Genomic DNA, 19,598 nt, shown 5'->3' with positions numbered 1-19,598 from the left:
GACAATCCAATCGGCTGACACCATTCCCCCCAAAAAGATAAGTCGTCTCCTAACAACTAACAAAATATCTGAAATAATTTAACAAACAAAATACATTAACGGAGTCACTACAACAAAAAATATGCTTCTGACACATCACTTTCACATTCATCCCGCTGCATCTATAGCCTCCTTAATGAAGTTGACCTTGATAGCCACCTATGCTATTTTTTCTGTTTTCAACTCCTCGGTACCCTGAGCCAAGTGTCGCTGCACTGCCTCCAACTGGATGATCAGCTCCTCCCGAGCTCTCTATGCATCCACCAATACAGCCTCTCGGCCAACACCTACTCCCAGTGCCTCTAGTACACAAACACTCCATGCCTACAACAACTTCAAGTCTTCTCAACTGGTCACACTTCATGACTGATATCCGCAACGACTAGGGGTCCAGGGAGCAACGCCCCCGGCGGGGTCGAGGAGCAGTGCCCCCGCGGGGTCCTAGGGCACTCTGGAACCCACACAAAAAATGCACGGAACACACCATTTCTGTCACTTTTTGCCGATTCTACACACTTTCTGGCAACTGCTGATATTTCCCCTTTCCTGTGGCATCATCTGCCACTCATTCTGAACAATTTAAATTAGTCTTTTTTTTTTTTTTTTTTTTTAAGGAAAACCCACGCTTTTCTGCCAGAAAATGAGATACCAAACTCAAACAATCTCTCCTTCGCAAATAAGAAACAGAGCCCAACGAATCTTGCACTGAAACTTTTCCTCTGGCAATGAGAACAATACACAAAAAGCCTTTACGTTGAAATTTCTCTGCAATCTGACGCGTCGACACAGTCCGACCGCCTTGCACAGATCTCCACAGGGACTCGAAGATGAAGAGACAGCGACAGATAGAGGGCGCGGAAGATCAGAAGTAATGGCCGCGGAAGAGCCAATTTCAAAAGCCGCCGTCCACGATCTCTCACTACCGTGAGTAGGTTATTTCTCTGGAGTTCAGGATAAATGGTAATCCCTTTCCTTCCCACAGAAGACAATCACGCAGAAATAAACAGGCTGCAATCTTCCAAACATCTGCTGCCTCTTAATGCAATGTTGATAAGGCTTCGATCCTCACCAGTCTCCTACACAACCCTTCTATTCCTCTAAAAGTTAAGAACCCCTCATATTTTGAAATAAACTTAGAAAATAATTAATTTATTATTTCACTTTATATTGATGCCAGTGAATTATAATATAAAGTTCCCATAGTAATACTTATCACAGCCTTTATGGAAGCAGGGCTGTCTAAAGAAGAAACGGGCAGCCTCAATGCAAACACTTTCCAATTAGGGCAATAGTTTTCTATTGGGTACTATACTACCACCAACTTGATCACAAATGCAAAATAACCAACAAGCTGGCAGGTTTGAGCCTCTGATACCACTGTAGTATACCTAATGGATTTAATACCAATTTTTATCATAAACAGGTTTCAACATATAATAGATAACTCATGCAAATCCAACCATCAATGTAAACCAGCAAATGATTCGAGAATAATCATTAAAATATTCGGTTTTAAGTTATAACACATCAGATTTGCTATTGTATTATAAATCAGCAATACAATAACATGCATAGAGTTCAATCTTGCAAACAGCAATAGCAATCAGATTGGAAACATATAATAGATCCTGTAAACTCAGAGTGAACTCTGTCTTGAATCCACTGCAATGATGAACCGGGGCTACGTCCAATCGACCAACGATGGCCTGAAGGTTTGTGTCCTCAGGTCCGAAATAGAAGATGTAAACTCTCCCAATGTTTCTCCAAGAGACACCCAAATTCTCCAAACAAACAATAATCCAAACATTCCCAAAAATGACCTACTCAACCTTCTATTGTGCTCAAAACGGTGACCCTTCACTTTCCTTCTCTTATCCTTCCATCTTTTTCCTTCTTTGTCACCTTTAACCCACTTTTTAACATTAAGTTGGCCAATTTTATAAATTTGCATTAAGCTCCCTTAAGCCAAAATTAATATTTTAGGAATTGGGCTTTAGGATTTCTAATGTCCCAAAAAAGGGAATTACATGATGCAAATATGCAAATAACCACTATTAATGCCAGAAAGATATGGTTGAGGAGAGGTTAAGAACTTGAGAGGTATGGACACATAATCTGAACCTATACATAATCTGCATTCCTGTGATTATAATTTTCTATTTTACTTCAACTATTTTTTCCCCTCAAAGAATACTTATCTTCCCCTTGCATAATATAATTGCCCAAGTTGTTGGAAAGGTTTTTTTTATAGTTCATAGAGGAAATGATATTTTTCTTGCAATCTTTAACGAGTACCATCTTTGAAACATTGCAAAAAATGCATCATACAAACGAAAAAAACTAATTGCTCCAATTAGCTTATAAAATCTGACTCCATTATGTATTTGATTATTAATACAAAGATTATAATCAACAATATAAACATGGCTTTGTGGCATGCTTTCTTCTTAAAATATATTTTGTCACACTAGATAAAAGTCAGTGTGATGCAAATGCACAAATAACCACTACTCAATGATAGGAAGATATGGTTGACGAGAAATTTAGAACTTGAGTGGCATGAAAACATAAACTGAGCCTATACATGTAAATATCTGTATTCCCATGATCAAAATTCTCTTTTACTCAAACCAATTTTTCCCCTTAAAGAATACAATATAATTGCCTAAGTTCTTGGAAAGGTTTTCTTGATAGTTCATAGAGGCAAAGGTATTTTTCTGGCAACCTTTAACAAGTACCATCTTTGAAACATCCCTAAACATGCATCATAGAGATTTTTAAAAGCATTTGCTCCAATTAGCTAATAAAATCTGACTCCCTTTTATATTTAATTATTAATACAAAGATAGTAAGTTATAAACAACAATACAAACATGGCTTTGTGGCAAGTTTACCTCTTAAAATAAATTGTCACACCCCTACCTGTAACCGAGTCTTGATGGTGTCGAGTGGAGTAGTCACACAAGATGCTACAGCACCAGCAAAAAGTCCACCAAGAGCTTGAACTGACATAATTTGTCCTTGGCTAGGCATCTGCATATTATCCTTAGTGCTATAACCCAAAGACCTGCATTATAGAATATAAACATTTCTATAGTACAATCTATTTGAATCACAAAATAGAGGAACGACCGAATAAAATAAAGTATGCATTCAAGTATCACATCCTAAATACTAAACAAAATTAAGAAGCATATTTGACATCATTTTACACTAATTTGGAACAATAAATGCTTCTATGTTCATTTACACAGCTTGGAACAGAAATATCATTAGGATTTATCCTAACAACATTATCAAACAAAAAGGATGTCCAGGCTAAAAGGGGAACTTATTAGTACTTTCCCAAATTCAAGACACTATAGCAATAGACATACATTAGGATACATTGCAGAAGTATTGGCTTTCTATGAGCCAACAATATGATAAACTTGTGAAGAGTTGACTTCTCAGTCAAAAAAAATCAGTACAAGTATTATTAGCGGCTCATCATTCATACATGCATAAATAAACACGCACAACAGTGAAGAGAGATAGGATGAGGCACATAAAGGCAAGGACAAGAAGAAGATGGGTGTTACATCCTAAATATTGCTACATTAAATAATATTCTAACCGTTGGAAAAACTCGTGAAGTCAGTTATTCAGTAAATTTGTTGAGAGTTTTGGTTCATGTGAATTGATTTATCAATAAAGTTGTTGAGGATATGTTGATTCTTGTGAAATGAAAATTAGGTTATTAGATAATGTGTCATGTGACATGTTAGTTAATAGTTAAGATGAATTTAGGATAAGATAAGATAAGATTATTAATGTCCAACAAAAGACCACAAAAGGTCTATGGCACTGAGAGTTTACCACCAAAAAGCTGACAACAGTAGGAGTGCCAAACGATGTCCGAGAAAAGTTATGTTACCCCGAGTTTCCAAGACGGGGGAACAAGGGGACGGGGAAACAGGTTTCCGAGACTTTTTTTTTTGGATGAAATAGAGAACGGCAGGTGACAGTTTTTTATATATATATATTCATGAATTTCAGAACTAAATAACATTGTCACATTCATCATAGCAACATAACTTAAAATTATCAATTTCATTCATCAAATCACTAGAAAACATAGCATCAAATCGAATCATCCTCTAAGAATAGGAACATAGGATGAAATCAAATGAGAGAATCAATCTGCCATAGATGGGCAATATGTTTAGACTTTAGAGCCCTTTCTTGTGGATTTCGGAAGAAAAAAGAATTTGTTGTGCCAAATCTTCCTAGACAAGTAGCAGCCATCTTGTTTGGGCAGTAATCACCTACAACAATGTATTTCTGAGCAATTGTTGCTGCTATTAGAGCATAATAAAAGCTAAAAACAATATGAGCATTCCTCAACCCAACAACAATCATTTCCAAGTCTGCAATATGAATATCAAATAGATGTCTAATTTATAATCATTTTCTGGTCTAGTTTGTTGAACAAAAGTTACTGTTTGAATAGTCAATCATTGTTGGATGCTAAGCTTGTAATGGCTTCCAAAAAAAAAAACTTTCAACATGTTATATTATTTTAATGTGGGGCCTGCGAAAAGGCAGAAAATCACCATTTTTTTTTTTTTGAGTGAAGTTTTATTTTTGAATTGGAAACTTCAAGCATTCCCCAGGATGGACAGGAAATGGCTACGGAGTCCCCGGGATGGTCAACACCATCTAGAAACATGTTGACCATTTCCAAAGTCTTGGGGACGGGCTTCCAAATTTCTTGCTTAGGTGGGGACAGCTTGGAAACATTTCCAGCCGTCCCCAAGTCCTCGAAACGGGGACGGTTTCCAAAACTCAAGGCTTAGGGCTGGAAACAAGTCCCCAGGTAACACAGGAGAAAACCAAACAAAAACAAGAAATAACAAGAGAAAAGAAGAGAAAGGACAAGGAGAACACTGTGAGTCTTTCCTTGGCAAAAAGAAATCGATCACAGAAGGATAAGACTGTAGGTGAACATGAGCCCTGAATTGTCTCCGTGGACCCGTGGAGGAGTGTCTCTGACGTAAGTAACCACTGTGAGATCTACTGGATTTGGAATGACCAGAAGAACTAGAAGAAGCAACCGGCATTTTCACACCCTGTAAAGGAGTTAAGGGTGCAAAAAAGGCAGTAATAGGCTTGTCAGAGCAAAGTGGGTGAGGAAGCAAAGACTGTAAAGTACTATCACAAAGCAGAGTGGCTTCCTGAAGATAGAGCACAAGACACCATTGGTCATAATAACTGAAGAATGTAGAAAGAGAGAAGCAGTCTAGGAGCAAACAATAAAATCTCCCTCTGATCTCATAAAAGATAGAGCACCACAAAATAAAGTGAGTCTCTATCTCGACCTCGGTTAAAGTACGCAGCTTACAAATATGTTCTCCTCTATCAATATGATGGTCTCTCTGAGCATGAAGACGGTGGGAACCAACTCTGAAAAAACCCAAAGAGACACGAAGGGCATGACTCCACCATAGAAAAAGGTAAATAGAACGGACAATAATCCCATCATTGATCTCAAGAAAGTGCTTCGCACAGAAGGCCATTCTCAAACGTAAGCCACCATGAGGGTTGGTCCAAGTAGTACTAATTTACTATCTATAAATGTCAAGTCTAACATGCTCATTTAATTCCTGTCTAGATGGGAGATGAGCAGTGGCATTCAAAGAGAATTGATAAGGAGAAAAACAATCAATATCAATCCCAATCGAGCTCAATAGAGAAGATGCCTGTGCATACCAACAACGAGCCCAAGAGCTAGTATCGGAACGTGCAATAGCAACAGAGGAGCAATATGCCAGGTAGGAATATCTGTCACACTCACCGACAGAATTTGCAAAACCACGCAGACAATGAAGAAACCAAACCAAATCAAATATAGCCTCAAGACTGAAGAGAAAAGCACCAAACTCTACAAGAATGATACTGTAAGGAGTGAATCTGTGACATTTGATGATGCATCATAGAAGCAATGTCTAAAACCGCTCAATCGAGGCCCAATCAGAACTAAAGAGAGAAGGCCCCCAAACCATTGAGCCATAAAAAACAGTCGGTCGAACAAGGGAGTCCAAGAGGGATAACTTGGATGAGGTATCCTGAAAATGGTGTCTAAAGCATTGTTTTTCAAGCATAGTAAGAGAACCCATACCCTTGGTAACTCTGGACTATATAGCCGGTCTCATACTAAAACGAGGCCCAAAAAACTTGACTCCTAGATACATATAAGAATAAGTGATCTCAATCTACTGTCCTTGAAAAAAGAAGTGAAGATGAGAAGTCTTAAGGAAATTAAAGATCATAACCCGAGTCTTACCCAGATTAACTGATAGTTGTCTCTGAACACAACAGGAAGCCAAACCATCCAGAAGCCTTTGCAAACTCTCTGAAGAAGAAGTGAGAAGAATCACATTGTCCGGAAAAAGAAGAATGGAGATCAACACTTGGTATAAGTAGCAACCATCACCAAGGAGCGAAGACTTCAAAAGGAAGTCCCCAAGCTCATCAATATACAACCCGAACAAAGTGGGAGAGAGAGGACAGCCTTGTTTAACCCCAATGGTGCTATGGATCAGGATAGAGAAACCATCAAGAGTCCTGAATCTACCCACAACAATCTCGTAGAGTCTCATGATAGTCGTAAGTAACATCTCTAAACTCCCAATCTCCTAAAGCCTCTAAAATACCACCATCCTAGGAACAAAATCAAAAGCCTTGCGAAAATCCACAAAGCAACAGTAAACTTTCTCCAATCTATGTCTAGCCTCCTCAATAATAGCTTGTAAAGTGAAAATATGATCCATAGTCTAATAGTCAGCTCGGAAACCAGCCTGATCTCTAGCTCTACAGCCCATCCTGTCAAGCTCTCCGAATAACATAGCATTGAGTGTTGTAGCATATAATTTGGCAAATGTATGCCCAATAATAACAGTCCTATAATTCCTAGGATCAGAAGTAGACTGGTCTTATGGATTGGATAAATCAAATACCTGGACCAAGAAACCAGAAACCTAGTGCAAATCACCTTATTAAAAAGTATGGAGAGATAGGGGCCTAGAATGGAAGCACCAAACTTGAAGAGTTCAGCTTGGAACCCCTCATCATCTGTCGCTCTGCTGCAACTCATAGATCTGATGGCCTCGTAAATGTGAGAGGAGGTGAATAGGTGACAAAAGGGAGGTGAAATGGGATGAATGGAAGGCTGCCCCAGAATGTCATAAAGAGCCATGGTGTGAGTGGTTGGGGAGCGAAAGTCAAAAATGGAAGGAGGGGTGGAGCGGGGGAAAAGAGTGTGCCAAAGGAGTTGGGGATTACAAATCAACGTGGAGCAGAGGGATTTACACTGGGAAGTGGTGAAGAATAGTTTCTTGCGGCAAAGAAAAGGAAGGTAAGACAACTGAAGGTGAGCATAATGAGGAGAGTGAGCCTCAAAAGCAGACCGAACAGAGCGATGAAAAGCTTTGCAGTCAACATCAAACCATTTGGAAAATGATTATCTAAGAAATTTAAAATGATTATGTCATATTTTTATTATTTCAAAACTATTGAAAATATGTTAATATCTGGGACCATTTCCATTTTGCAAGAGCATGACGACGAGGAGAAGTGTTGCCAAATTGTGAGCTCAGAAGGGGACACCTAAATCCACTGTCAGGTCATCAAGAATGAACATAACCACCTAGACCAAGGACAGAATGGCTACGCAAACAAGAAAGTGCAAGGATTACCGTGAGCTATGTAGATAAGCAAAACACTAAAAAGAATTAAATAAGAAATACTACCTTCATTGTGTTATGATCTCTCTATACCTTGCAAGTTATCATGTCTTATTATATTACTATCACATCTATACTCATACTTGGGTGGGTATGAAATATGTATGTATGTATACACATACATATGTGTGTATATGTATATGTATATGTATACAAAATTCATCATTAGCGTATAGATATATATGTATGTATGTATGTATGTATGTATGTATGTATGTATGTATGTATATATATGTATGTATGTATGTATGTATGTATGTATGTATGTATGTATATCATAATTACTCAAGCAAGCATGAAAATATATGAATGACATTAATATACTAAGGCATGGGTTAGGCGTATGTTGCCACCTTTACTCTTAAATAATTTCTTGACTCTGACCATGGTCATTTATTTATTTGCTTGGAGCGACCAATTGTATTGTAACCGCCACCAAATGGCATCAGACTATAATATTTCTTTTGATATTTGACTTTAAAAGTCTTCCAATGTGTCTTGGCATAACTAAGCACACCATGAGTGACCATTATTCATCTTGTCAATTTCTTGTTTCTTATTTATGCTCTTTTTTCTTGCCGTAGGGGCACACACATGCATTTTCTCATTGATCTTAACTATTCCAGATTTCTCTTGTTTATACAACATAGTATTCTCTGCTTGTACTCACACACAAGTACTCGATAGTGGTGGTAATTTGAATGGGTGTAGACTGTGGCACACATTGGACACTTTTAGAATTCTCAGGTGTTGGCATTTTTACAAAACTCATTTACATCAAATCACGCCAATTGATCAAGTTATGCCTTATGTTTATCATTGTATATTTTATCTTTATGAACATGTCGATTTCTTATCAGCTTCAGCCTTTCTCCTAGTTGAAAGTTCAGATTCGAATGTGTGATCATTTCCCACAGTATTCTTTTATTATTTCTACGACAGGCTCTGCCTGGAATAAATACAGTGTTGCATATACATATGTTCTGATCGAATGAATACCATAGAGAGATATAATCAATATGTCTCTGAGATGGAATGTTCCCCATGTAAGTGATATTAAACAGGAAGAAAAGCATAATTACTTATGATGCTATAGGGGCATGGCAAAGGAATAAGTGTTCATAAATCTATAATTTATATTATGAATCTGTTGAGTAATGAGGACCTTTATGGTCGAGTTGAGGGGAGAAAAGATTGGGAAGATTTCTTGCAATGAAAGAAAGAATATGATCAGCATTAACATCTAAATCAAATAAAAAGATAGCTCATTGAAATCCTTATATTTTTCTTGTTGTCAAGTCGAGAGGTGGGTGATTGAGCATATAAGTTGCCCATCTAAAATCCTTGGCCAAGGTAGTTAATGGCATGTTTGCTACCATGATCACCAGAGGTCAAGGTGCTGACAATTGTAAGATAGGCTGGTAGGAATGTGTCCACAATCTCAACAATTGACTAGTCGACACTCTAACACCAAGATGCTCAGTGGCAAGATAAGGGTGTCCCATGCCAACTCCCGTGGTAGGGAGGGTCTTTCTTGTTGGAGATAGTGTGGGCATACTAAGGGTCCATGGTTGGGAGGTTAGGCCCATGGCAGTGCTTCTCCTCTCTTCCAAAATGTCAAGATGCCAAGGCTTGTACAACTCAATGACATCATCTGCTTTATTTTTGGTAACCCTTTTATGTTTTACACGTAATTTATTTGCTACCAATGTTGCTTCCATCATAATATTTCAAAATTGTTTGTTTGTTTTCTTGCAAATGATATAGTAGTTAATAATTGAATGCCATATGAATCTAGTAGTTAGATGGTTGTTAGTTCCAAATTATTTGATATGTGATTATAGTTCGTTCATATTTCCATTTCACGTGAAAGAGTTGAATAATTGAATTAATGATATCTCCTTTCATTTGGTTAAGAATTGTGATATGTTTTCCTTGATAAGAATTAGTTAGTTTTCTGAAATTTTAGTATGTTACAATGGGATGGTAGTGATTTTCTCCTAAAGGCCTAAACTCCTTAACTAAGCTTGGTTCTACTACATATTGAGATCTTAAATGTGAGGTTGAAAGCTTTTCAAATGAGATGATCATAAAATAAATTAAGCATTCATATTATGTAATAAAATCTAAATTAGGAATTATGCAGCACATTTCAAACTATGGATCCCCAATCTACGATTAATTGCAACTCAGTTTCATGAGTCAATTGGTTCATGACAAACAATTTCAACATATACCCAGAAGCACAATATAAATGAGTTATCTATTAGATTTTCTAAAGTTGTATATTATTTAAAACGACATATTAACTGAAAGCACATGGTAATGGGTTGTTGGGAGTAAAGGTTCACAAACGAGGCCAAAAGTTGGGTGCAGATAGTTAAGAAATACAATAAATGAAAACTCTCCTCTTTGTCATGTCATTTATTGTTCTAGACACAAAAACACTATTTGATAGAGCTATAGACTAAAAGCACCTATGGAGAATAGAGAACCTATAGTTGTGATTGTGAACAAAGAGAACCATGGCAATGTGAACCACCATAACTAGTGAATATCAAGCCCAAATGTTGGTTTTTATGTTTCTATGATAGCAGTGAATACATCATAAAAGTATCCACAAATATTGATAATAAAATCAAACAAAACTCATTGTGAAGGCAAATTTCGTATTATTAGCATTTAGCATCCAAATGGAGATGTTACGATATTATATTTGATGATGGATATTATGCTTTCATAAAAAATTGTATGTCAAAAATATGGGGTTGATTTGAAACAAAGCATATTGCACTTTGCACAATGATATGAGAAGGGATTAAGAGAAAAGAGTTGGACCAACTCCTGATTAAAGTCTCCTTAAAATGGAAGCTTTAAATGTCAAGTGCAATCCTCAACAAAATAAACCACCATCACATAATCAAACCATAACCAAAATCATCAAATGTTTGTAACATAGTTCCCAAACTTGGACTCGGCAAGGTCGGCTTGAATCGTGACTCAGCTATGACTCGGCAACAACTTGGCGAAATGAAAAAACCCTTGAAATTTAGAAATTAACAAAGATTTAAAACTTGCTTCATGCACCTTTTTTAAATTAAAACTTAAAGACACAAAAACATCATCAAATAGAAGCTGATTTGTCATCGCATACATAAACAAGGAACATAAATGATAAATCCATCATATACCCATTGTAAAATTGTAACTAGGTCTATCAGGAATATGGAATTGAAACCTAAGGGATTTTGGAAGAAATAAGTTATAAACTTTAAACCTTTCGACAATCCTTGTTCTAGCTTCAGTTGGACCTAAAAAAGCAAAAATAGGTTATGGGGGGTTAGAGAGTTGAAGCCGTGTCGAATCTTGAAATTTGGTTGAGTATAGAATTTTTTGGAAAATCCAAAAATCTAGATTTTGCCTTTCAACTCCTATGAAGTTGAAACCTATCTCAAACATCCTAATAGTATTTAATATTTAAACAAATATAACTTAAAGTATAAGGAATTTATACTTAAACATTGAATTTGTATAAATTCTTCCATCCCCTGAGCTAAGTTTTGAGTTGCAGAGTAAACTTGCAAGTGCATGCTCAGACCCATCTGAGTTATGCATGCTTGGACTCGGCAAGTTGGGCAAGTAATGCCCCAAAACTTGGCGAGCCAAGTTGCCAAGTTGACATAACTTGGCTAGGCTCACCCATCTTGCCAACTCATCAAACTCACCCAACTTGCAGTGATTTTGGAGACCTTGGTCTATAATAACCACCACAGTTATTCAACAAAGTTTTGTTTTTTTTACAGTCAACATTTTGTCAAACAGTTTGCATGCTTGTATAAAGGAATGGTTATGATGTTGCAAAATTTCACATTTATTTGATAATGCTTTAGCTTCACAAATAAAAATGCACAATGCAACAACTCTTGAAAAAAATATGATCAAAGTTCAAGTAATAAATTGGTGATATAGAGAAACATAAACTGGTATACAAATGAGAACAATCTTTTTACTGCAAATTGTTATTCTGCCCATTAACAATACCAAATAACAAATTCCAAAACCAACCTCAACAAGTAGAAATAAGCTTTTTTTGTTGACATTTGATAATAATGAACTGAAGTGAGACAAAACATCAATGAAATGACACACAAGTTTAAACCTAAGTTGTCAATTCGAGTGCGAATACAGATGGGGATGCAAGAATAGGATGTGTGGATGTATAAAAAGAAAAATTAGAGGATGCAAATAAGATCAATCGCCGAAGAGGAATGACCAAAAACAAGATTTTATTATTAATATATTATACTAGAGTCTTTGTATGTTGTTCCCTATCCCTAACCACACTTGCAAATGGTACTCGATCAAATCATTTGAACCAATTAGACAAACTCTACAGACCAAAGAGCCTACAAACTGAAAACATTGACTTGCAATTGAACGGGACTAGGGATTTGATATGCCTGCTCTTAACCTAGATGTGGTAGCGCGAACATAGATGCTCTCCTCTGCTAAAACTCCAGCTTTGCACCAGCTAGCAGTCAGGCTTGATTCATCTTTTCTTGTTTAACGATTTTGAATGGAATGCAGCCAGGCTTTACAAATGCTAGGTGAGATTACACATACACATCCTGTGCAAATAACTTACGCACAGATCTTTGCAAGTAATTTACACATCTTGTGCGCTTTAGCAGGGATCCAAATCCTATAATGTCCTCATTTCTAGTGATCTCCTACAGTGAATTGAATCAATTCGTTATAGCTGATGAAGCCCTAATTTAATAAACTAAGGCCACCATTTATACCCTCTTTCACTCAGCTTTACCATCAATTTTATCTTTTGGGTCATTAAAATATTGCCATGAGGATAAATTGTTTTATCTAATTAGTTATGATACCCTTATCCCTTATTTTCCCAACTTTCATTTTCAAGTTTCATACACCATAGTCATATGTAAACACAATTCCAAACGGGCCATCCTTTTAAGTTCAGCATTTAAATCATTTCAATCTGTATAACCTTTTTCTCCTTTTTACTAAGAATCTATATTACTCTGCATTTACAGTCCAATTGGAATCTAGTCTAGAGAAGATATGCTAATATTGGGGAGAAGAACTTAATGGACATCATGGAACATTATTGGAAGCTACAGATGCCTTGTTGATCAGAAGAGAAATTTCTCACTCACATTCATTTTCTCTCATGAATCTAGTCCTGATCTATTATTGTTAAATCCAGGCTCATAAATGGAAAGTACAATTTGATTGAATGAAAAATGTTCTCCTTCCTCCGATGTCTGCTATGTTGAATGTGGTTTTATGGATTCTATGACTATTGATATTATCTTTTGCATAGATGGTGCTATGACAAAGAAGTCTTTGTGTGAGATTTCAGGCCAAAGACCAGGTTACTGATTTATGTATTAGCAAAGGCAAGAGCGACTATCGTCATCCAATATGGATAGAAAAGAAATCTGGGGTATTCATGATGATACGATGCATATTGGAGAGCTTCAGGAGCAGCTTGGTGTAAAGCAGGAACTTGAGGAGAATGAAGACTGTGTTGAAAGAGACAATGAGTTTTGAAGCCAAATCATTGAATGGATAGCATTGATGACGAGCAATGATAAACAACAAATTGTGGTGATGAGGAGGTAAGTTATCAAAAGCTTGTTTTAATCACAAAGAATACGTATCCTGATATGTGTGTCAGGCATTAAGGAGTCGGGAGAAAACTCATGCCGTAAAACGATTAGAGAAGCCGTCGAGGATCAAACCAAGCACAGAAAGATGTATGCAATACAAGTTGTTCGAACAAGAGATTGGAAGCCGTAGGTATAAGGAAATACGTTGTCGTTAAAACTATGTCCAACCTGGTTTCTCATTTTGAAAAAAACCATCTATTAATGCATCATGATAGCTACAAGACAGAAATATAAAGAGTTCGAAGGCAAAGGGTTAATGTGAGGTCAAACGGTGAATAATCATTGCACAACTTTGATATATTTTTCAGGAATGTTACAGATGATGTTTCTAAAAGAATATGAAAAGAACCCAATAAATCATAAAAGATATGAAATAACAAAATGGAGAGGTGCGTTTAGAATTAGAATATGTAACTATTTATAAGAAATATGACCCTTCATTCGAAAGTCAAGTCTCTACATTATTTAGATATATATAGGGGCAAATATAAAACAATAAGACATATTCTCAAGAAGAAGCATTTTTATATTTACTTGTAAGGAGAAATAAGGAGCTCAATATGACTTTGCAATATGAATCCATTTATTTTGTTTTAATAATAAAATAAAATGTCCTTTGTTTATTTCTAAATGGCAAAGAGATTTAAACTGTAGATGAATCGTCCTTTGTAATTATTATTTGGAATTTTGTATACAATTTAAATGTCAGATAAGTGGACATGGTCATTTAGCATTTTAAATTCGATCATCACAGATACTGTGAAATATCAAATTGTTTCTATTTTTATGTCCAGTTTGTCTCCCTACCAAAGGAGTTAAGTTCAATCTGGACTAATTTAAGATTGTATAATATTTGGTTTGTCGCATCTTGATTGTTAAAATGCTGACAGTTCAAGTGCATAAGAACTTTATAGAGTTGTACGTGAAAATTCACTCAAGTTGACTCGATTGCCCGGATGAGCACAGGCACTGGGCTTTTTATTATTGAAGTCTGAAAATCTATATCTTCCTTCCTAAAAGCATCAAATCTATTATTTACAAATATTTTACAAAACATTCAATTCAAACACTTAGCATTCAATTTCATTTTAATAGAGTTCAAGGATCTTGCTAGCAGGAGATCTCCAAAGCTTAAATTCGCTTTAGAAAAGCTCTAAAACAAGTGATCAGGTTCAACGAGAAGGTCTACCCGCCTAGGTGTAGCGGAGTCTGAAGTGTAAGGGAATCAAGGTGATTCTCGTTCGTTGGCCAGAACTGATTGCAGAATCCTATTGAAGAATTGGCAAGCTCTTGGATTTCCAATTTGCGGCTTTGGGAACCAACAATAGCGACCCTCAAGAGGTAAAATGGTGATTTGGAGGTCTTTGTTGTCAACTTACTATTTTTAGTAAGTAAAATTAGGCAGTTGCCATATTTGGCAGCTGGTCATCACCTGCATCAGATGGGGCTACTTATTGCACAAGTTCATATTTATTTATTTTTTTAATTAAAAGTTTCATTATTATAATAGCACTTTATTATTATAATATTAAAAAATGATGTTGTGTTGGTGAAGCTTCTTAAGTGAAGCTACATTTGGAAACCTTTGTGCCTATGGGGGTTATAAGCCCATTTGATGAGGAAGGCATCCGATTATCTTTTTTGCTTTTGTTTTCTTGGTGACATTTCTGTGGTTCTAAGTTTTAATGGCCTTGCTGAAGTATAAGAGTTTTGAGTTTTGAGTTGTGCACTGATTCCACGGCTGAAGTATTGTGGATCAATTTCTGAATATTGCATCTTCCATTTTTGTGAATCCTGTTCCCTGGAAGAAGTCTTTGGTGGTTTGATTTATTTGACTTCGCTTACTGTATTGACTATGGCTCAGAGGGCAAATATATTCTAGAGAGATTGGTAATTCCTATCTGTGATTTCTAGAAATTTTAAATTCTGATTTAGAATTCACAAATCTGGAGATTGGTTTAGCTGAAAAAATTGTGCATTACCTCTGCAATTTGATGTAGACTGTGAAGGGAATTTTGCATGTATTATTACTGTTCAGCATGTGAGCTTTCTGCGCTTAGACATCAAACCTAGGTGCTTCCTCAAGCAGAATTTCCCACGCCTAGGATTACTGATTAAAGTTGCTGGGAATAATTGCAAATCTGGGCATCATTACTGCCTAAAGCTGCAAGCCATTGCAACTCCATTGTCGTCGGTAGAAATTGTGTATCGGCCGATGGGTCCCTTCGGAAAGGAAATTGTGTATCAGCTGACAGGTCCCTTCGAAAAGGAAATTGTGTATCAACCGACAGGTCCCTTCGGAAAGGAAATTGTGTATCAACCGACGGGTCCCTTCGAAAAAGAAATTGTGTATCAGCCAACAGGACCCTTTAGAAAAGTTTATGTATCTGGCCGACGGACTCCTTCGGGAAGGTTCCTCGGAAAGTATTTATAACCCCTTCGGGAAGCATTGTAGACATCAGAGTATATCATCGAAGCATAATGTACTGTGGGCATATGCGAATAATAATAATAGTTCTGTTGTTTGTTGTTCGTATTCATTGTGTGCAATTCTTAATTAACTTATGCGGTAAACATTTGGCGCCGTTGCCCGATGGACCTAGTACGCAGGCAAGCGGATATGAATTAAATGCCGAATCAATTGAACAAAGATAAGAATAAGCTGAAAGAAAAAGATGACATACGTGTTGCACAGGAAAATTTAATTCTGGCTCAGCAGACAGAGCGTCAAAGGAGATTTCAAAAAATTGCCGATGGAAACAAGAGCGCGGAAGGATTGTTGAAGGAGACTCGACAACGGCTTGAGTTGGTGGAAGAAGCGAGGGAGGAATTTCTGAACCTGCATACACCACGGGAAGAGAATCCTGACGAAAGGAAATCGATTCGCACGGCTCGGAGTGCCGATGGAGCACGAGCGTGGAGTGACCTCTTCGTCCAAGATATACTTCCAGAACGAATGGCTTCGGTTGATGAACCCTCTTCTTCACCAAACAGCGCGGGTGTTGAAAACAGCGCGGAAGCAGAAAACAGCACAGGTATTGAAAACAGTGCGGAAGTAGAAAACAGCGCAGGTGTAGAGAACAGCGCGGGTGTGCAGAACAGCACAGGTGTCCAAAACAGCACGGGTGTTCAAAACAACGCGGGAGTTCAAAACAGCGCGGGTGCTCAAAACAACGCGGGAGTGCAAAACAGCGCAAGTACACAACAAAACCCCCGACATACGGTGATAATGGCAGGTCCGAAGGAAAAATTGCCTAAATTCAATGGTGATGAAGCAACTGATCCCATTCGACATTGTAAAACATGTAAAACGATCTGGAGGGCAAACGGCATAACAGATACAAACGAATGGATCCGACAATTTCCCGCTACCCTATGGGGTGTTGCGATTGATTGGTTTACTGATGCTGATGCACAGAAATTAAATAATTGGGATAACATTAAGGAGTTCATCGCAGAATTTCAACTTTTGCGTGATGATAATGAAATTGTAGCCGAGATATTCAATACCAAACAAAAGAAGAATGAAACAGTACAGGTCTTCGCTAGGAGGTTGAAGGACTTAATCAGTAAAATGGTGAATAAGCCGGCAGATGGGCTCCAGAAAAGATGGTTCATTGAAGGCCTTAACCCGAAGTTGCGGAAAAAGATGAAGATCATGCCACCATTGACATACATTCAAGCGTACAATCGGGCAATGAACCTCGAAAGTGAGCAGAAGACAAAGAAGAAGAAGAAGAACAGCTCGTCCGATTCAGATGACGATGCATCTCCAGGAGAGGATAGCAGCGATGACAAGGGAAGCAACAGGAAGGTCCGTGCCCTCCAGAAGGATATGATGCGGATGATGAAGGAATTCAAAAACATGAACAAGGAGACTAAGGGTAATGACCTATGGTGCACGAAGTGTAAGAAAGAAGGCCATACGAAGGGATCCTGCCCGAAAGATCAATTTTGTGAAATCTGCCAGATCCTGGGACACTCGATAAAGGAATGCCCTTTCAATTTAAAAACAAGGACACCGCAGCAAGTGTTCCTGACACAGGAGGCATCCTCGTCAGGAGCGAACGGGAACACCAGTACGGAAGGAGCCACATCAGGCGGATACAAAAACAACCAGCACGATCAAAATAACAACAATAGCAGCAACAACAATACAGGCGAAAGGAGTCGAATTCAGTATGATGCGAATCGTCGACCGATTGTTCAATGCCGTGCATGCAATCTATGGGGTCACTTCGCCCGAGAGTGTACAACGGCGAACACACCGAAGTTGTTATGCAGATGGTGTGGACCTGGTGATCATGAAGATGCTAGGTGTCCGAAGTCGAGAGTAAACTTGATCACCGTCGGGACGGACGAAGAAGAGGTTTTGGCCATCACATGGCAGCAAGCGAAAGACTACCCCAACCCGGCGGAAGAAAAGAAGAGACTGGAGGAAGCACGGGTAGAGATCCAGAAAGCAACACAGGCAGAAACGGGACGACTGAAGGACACGACGAGTACTTCCATACGGAACTGCGCAAAACAGAACATTGTACGGCAAATTTTGCAAGCAGAGATATCCGTCAGGATAAGTGATCTGTTGCTCACTATGCCTCAGCTCCGATCGGCACTCACAAACATCGTTCCCGCTGCTAAACTACCAGGAGAACATGGAAGGGAGCAAGAAAGTGGAGCAAGTACAACGGACAAAAAGGAGGAGAGTGGCGCAAGTGCAGAAGATCTGATGTTATTAGCCCTCTCATCCGGACGCCATCCGACAGTCGTCGAAATGGGAATTCTCGAGACTGTATTGACGGAAACAATTGTGGACGGAGGGTCCGGTGTCAATGTGTTGCCTGAAGACACTTGGAAAAAGTTGGGACAGCCGACATTGTGGCCACCTACCTTCCAATTGTTAACAACCGATCAACATGGAATCAAGCCATTGGGAGTACTCACAACGCAACCAGTGACGATTGGAATACAACCGTTCCTGTTGGACTTTGTCGTGATCCCATTGAAGCGGAGAGGATATGATGCCATTCTGGGCCGGGGGTGGTTGATACAAGCCAAGGCAAAACACGATTGGAAGAAAAATACTTTATCACTTGAAAGCAAAGGCCGAAAGTATGTCATCGATCTACACACTCAGATGGTTGGAGAAGAAGCTCTATCGTCGGATTCCGAAGGAGAAGATGATGAGAGGAGGCAAAGTATGGAACCCGATCAAGAGGGAGTCCTACGATTGGAAGGAGATGACGATCTGGATTCAGTATATGGTCTTTACCACTGGCAGATGAACGATTACGAGCTCTTTCCAAGTTGTAATATGCTAAGGATCGACGAAGGTAAGAAAGAAGAAGGAAATGAATGTCCGAAGGAACAAAGAGAAGCCGAAGGAGGAAATGAATGTCCGAAGGAACAAAGAGAAGCCGACGAAGGAAATGAATGTTTGAAGGAACATGGAGAAGCCGAAGGAAGAAATGAATTTTCGAAGCAACACAGAGAAGCCGAAGAAGAAAACGCGGATATGACTGAAGCTGAAGGACAGAACATATAGTACGAACCCAAAAGAAGGAAAGATTCTACTGTACAATTGTGCCGGAAGAAAGTATTACGTCGAACCACAAATATAGCAGAAAGGTACCAACAGCAAGGAAGACACACGATACGATCTGCACAGGCAACAAAGAGGAAGGGTTCAATAAAAGTTTTAGCAGTACAGAGTGAATGTGTTATTGACGGACAGAAGGGGCAGTTGACGGAGTCCATGGTAGTGAGCTTCGGCAACAAACTGGGCGATATGGAGATGACACAGAACAGGCGTAGCAGGTTTCAACTCGGATAGTGGGTGTTGAACTACGATGACCAGAATGAGATCAAACCAGGCAAGTTCAAAGTTAAGTGGGTTGGGCCGTATCAAATTTGGGAAGTAGGGGACAATGGAGCAACAAAATTATGGACTTTGGATGGACAGGAAGTGCCTCAGGCGGTGAATGGCTCGAAGCTGAAGGTATACCACGGCCGGAAGACTTCTGCGTCACAAAATGGCCTTCGGGAGACCCCTTCGTCATTGCAGACTGACGGT

At 38.4% G+C, this 19,598-nt stretch overlaps 1 protein-coding gene across 3 annotated transcripts in view; it reads right to left on the bottom strand.

The window, feature by feature from the left end:
* The window catches only part of LOC149538749 (Mitochondrial substrate carrier family protein), a 221,965-nt gene that overhangs the window by 91,937 nt on the left and 110,430 nt on the right, over positions 1-19,598 (bottom strand). For all 3 annotated transcript variants that reach the window (XM_089800072.1, XM_089800071.1, XM_089800073.1), the window contains one exon: positions 2,962-3,106. In XM_089800072.1, coding sequence (XP_089656198.1) covers positions 2,962-3,106 — 145 coding nt within the window. The remainder of the gene's footprint in view (positions 1-2,961; positions 3,107-19,598) is intronic.

The sequence above is a fragment of the Cupressus sempervirens genome, chromosome 9 (assembly GCF_028749045.1).
Source record: "Cupressus sempervirens isolate cs-2001-9-10 chromosome 9, ASM2874904v1, whole genome shotgun sequence".
NCBI classification, from domain to species: Eukaryota; Viridiplantae; Streptophyta; class Pinopsida; order Cupressales; family Cupressaceae; genus Cupressus; species Cupressus sempervirens.
This window is presented reverse-complemented; position numbering and strand designations above follow the sequence as displayed.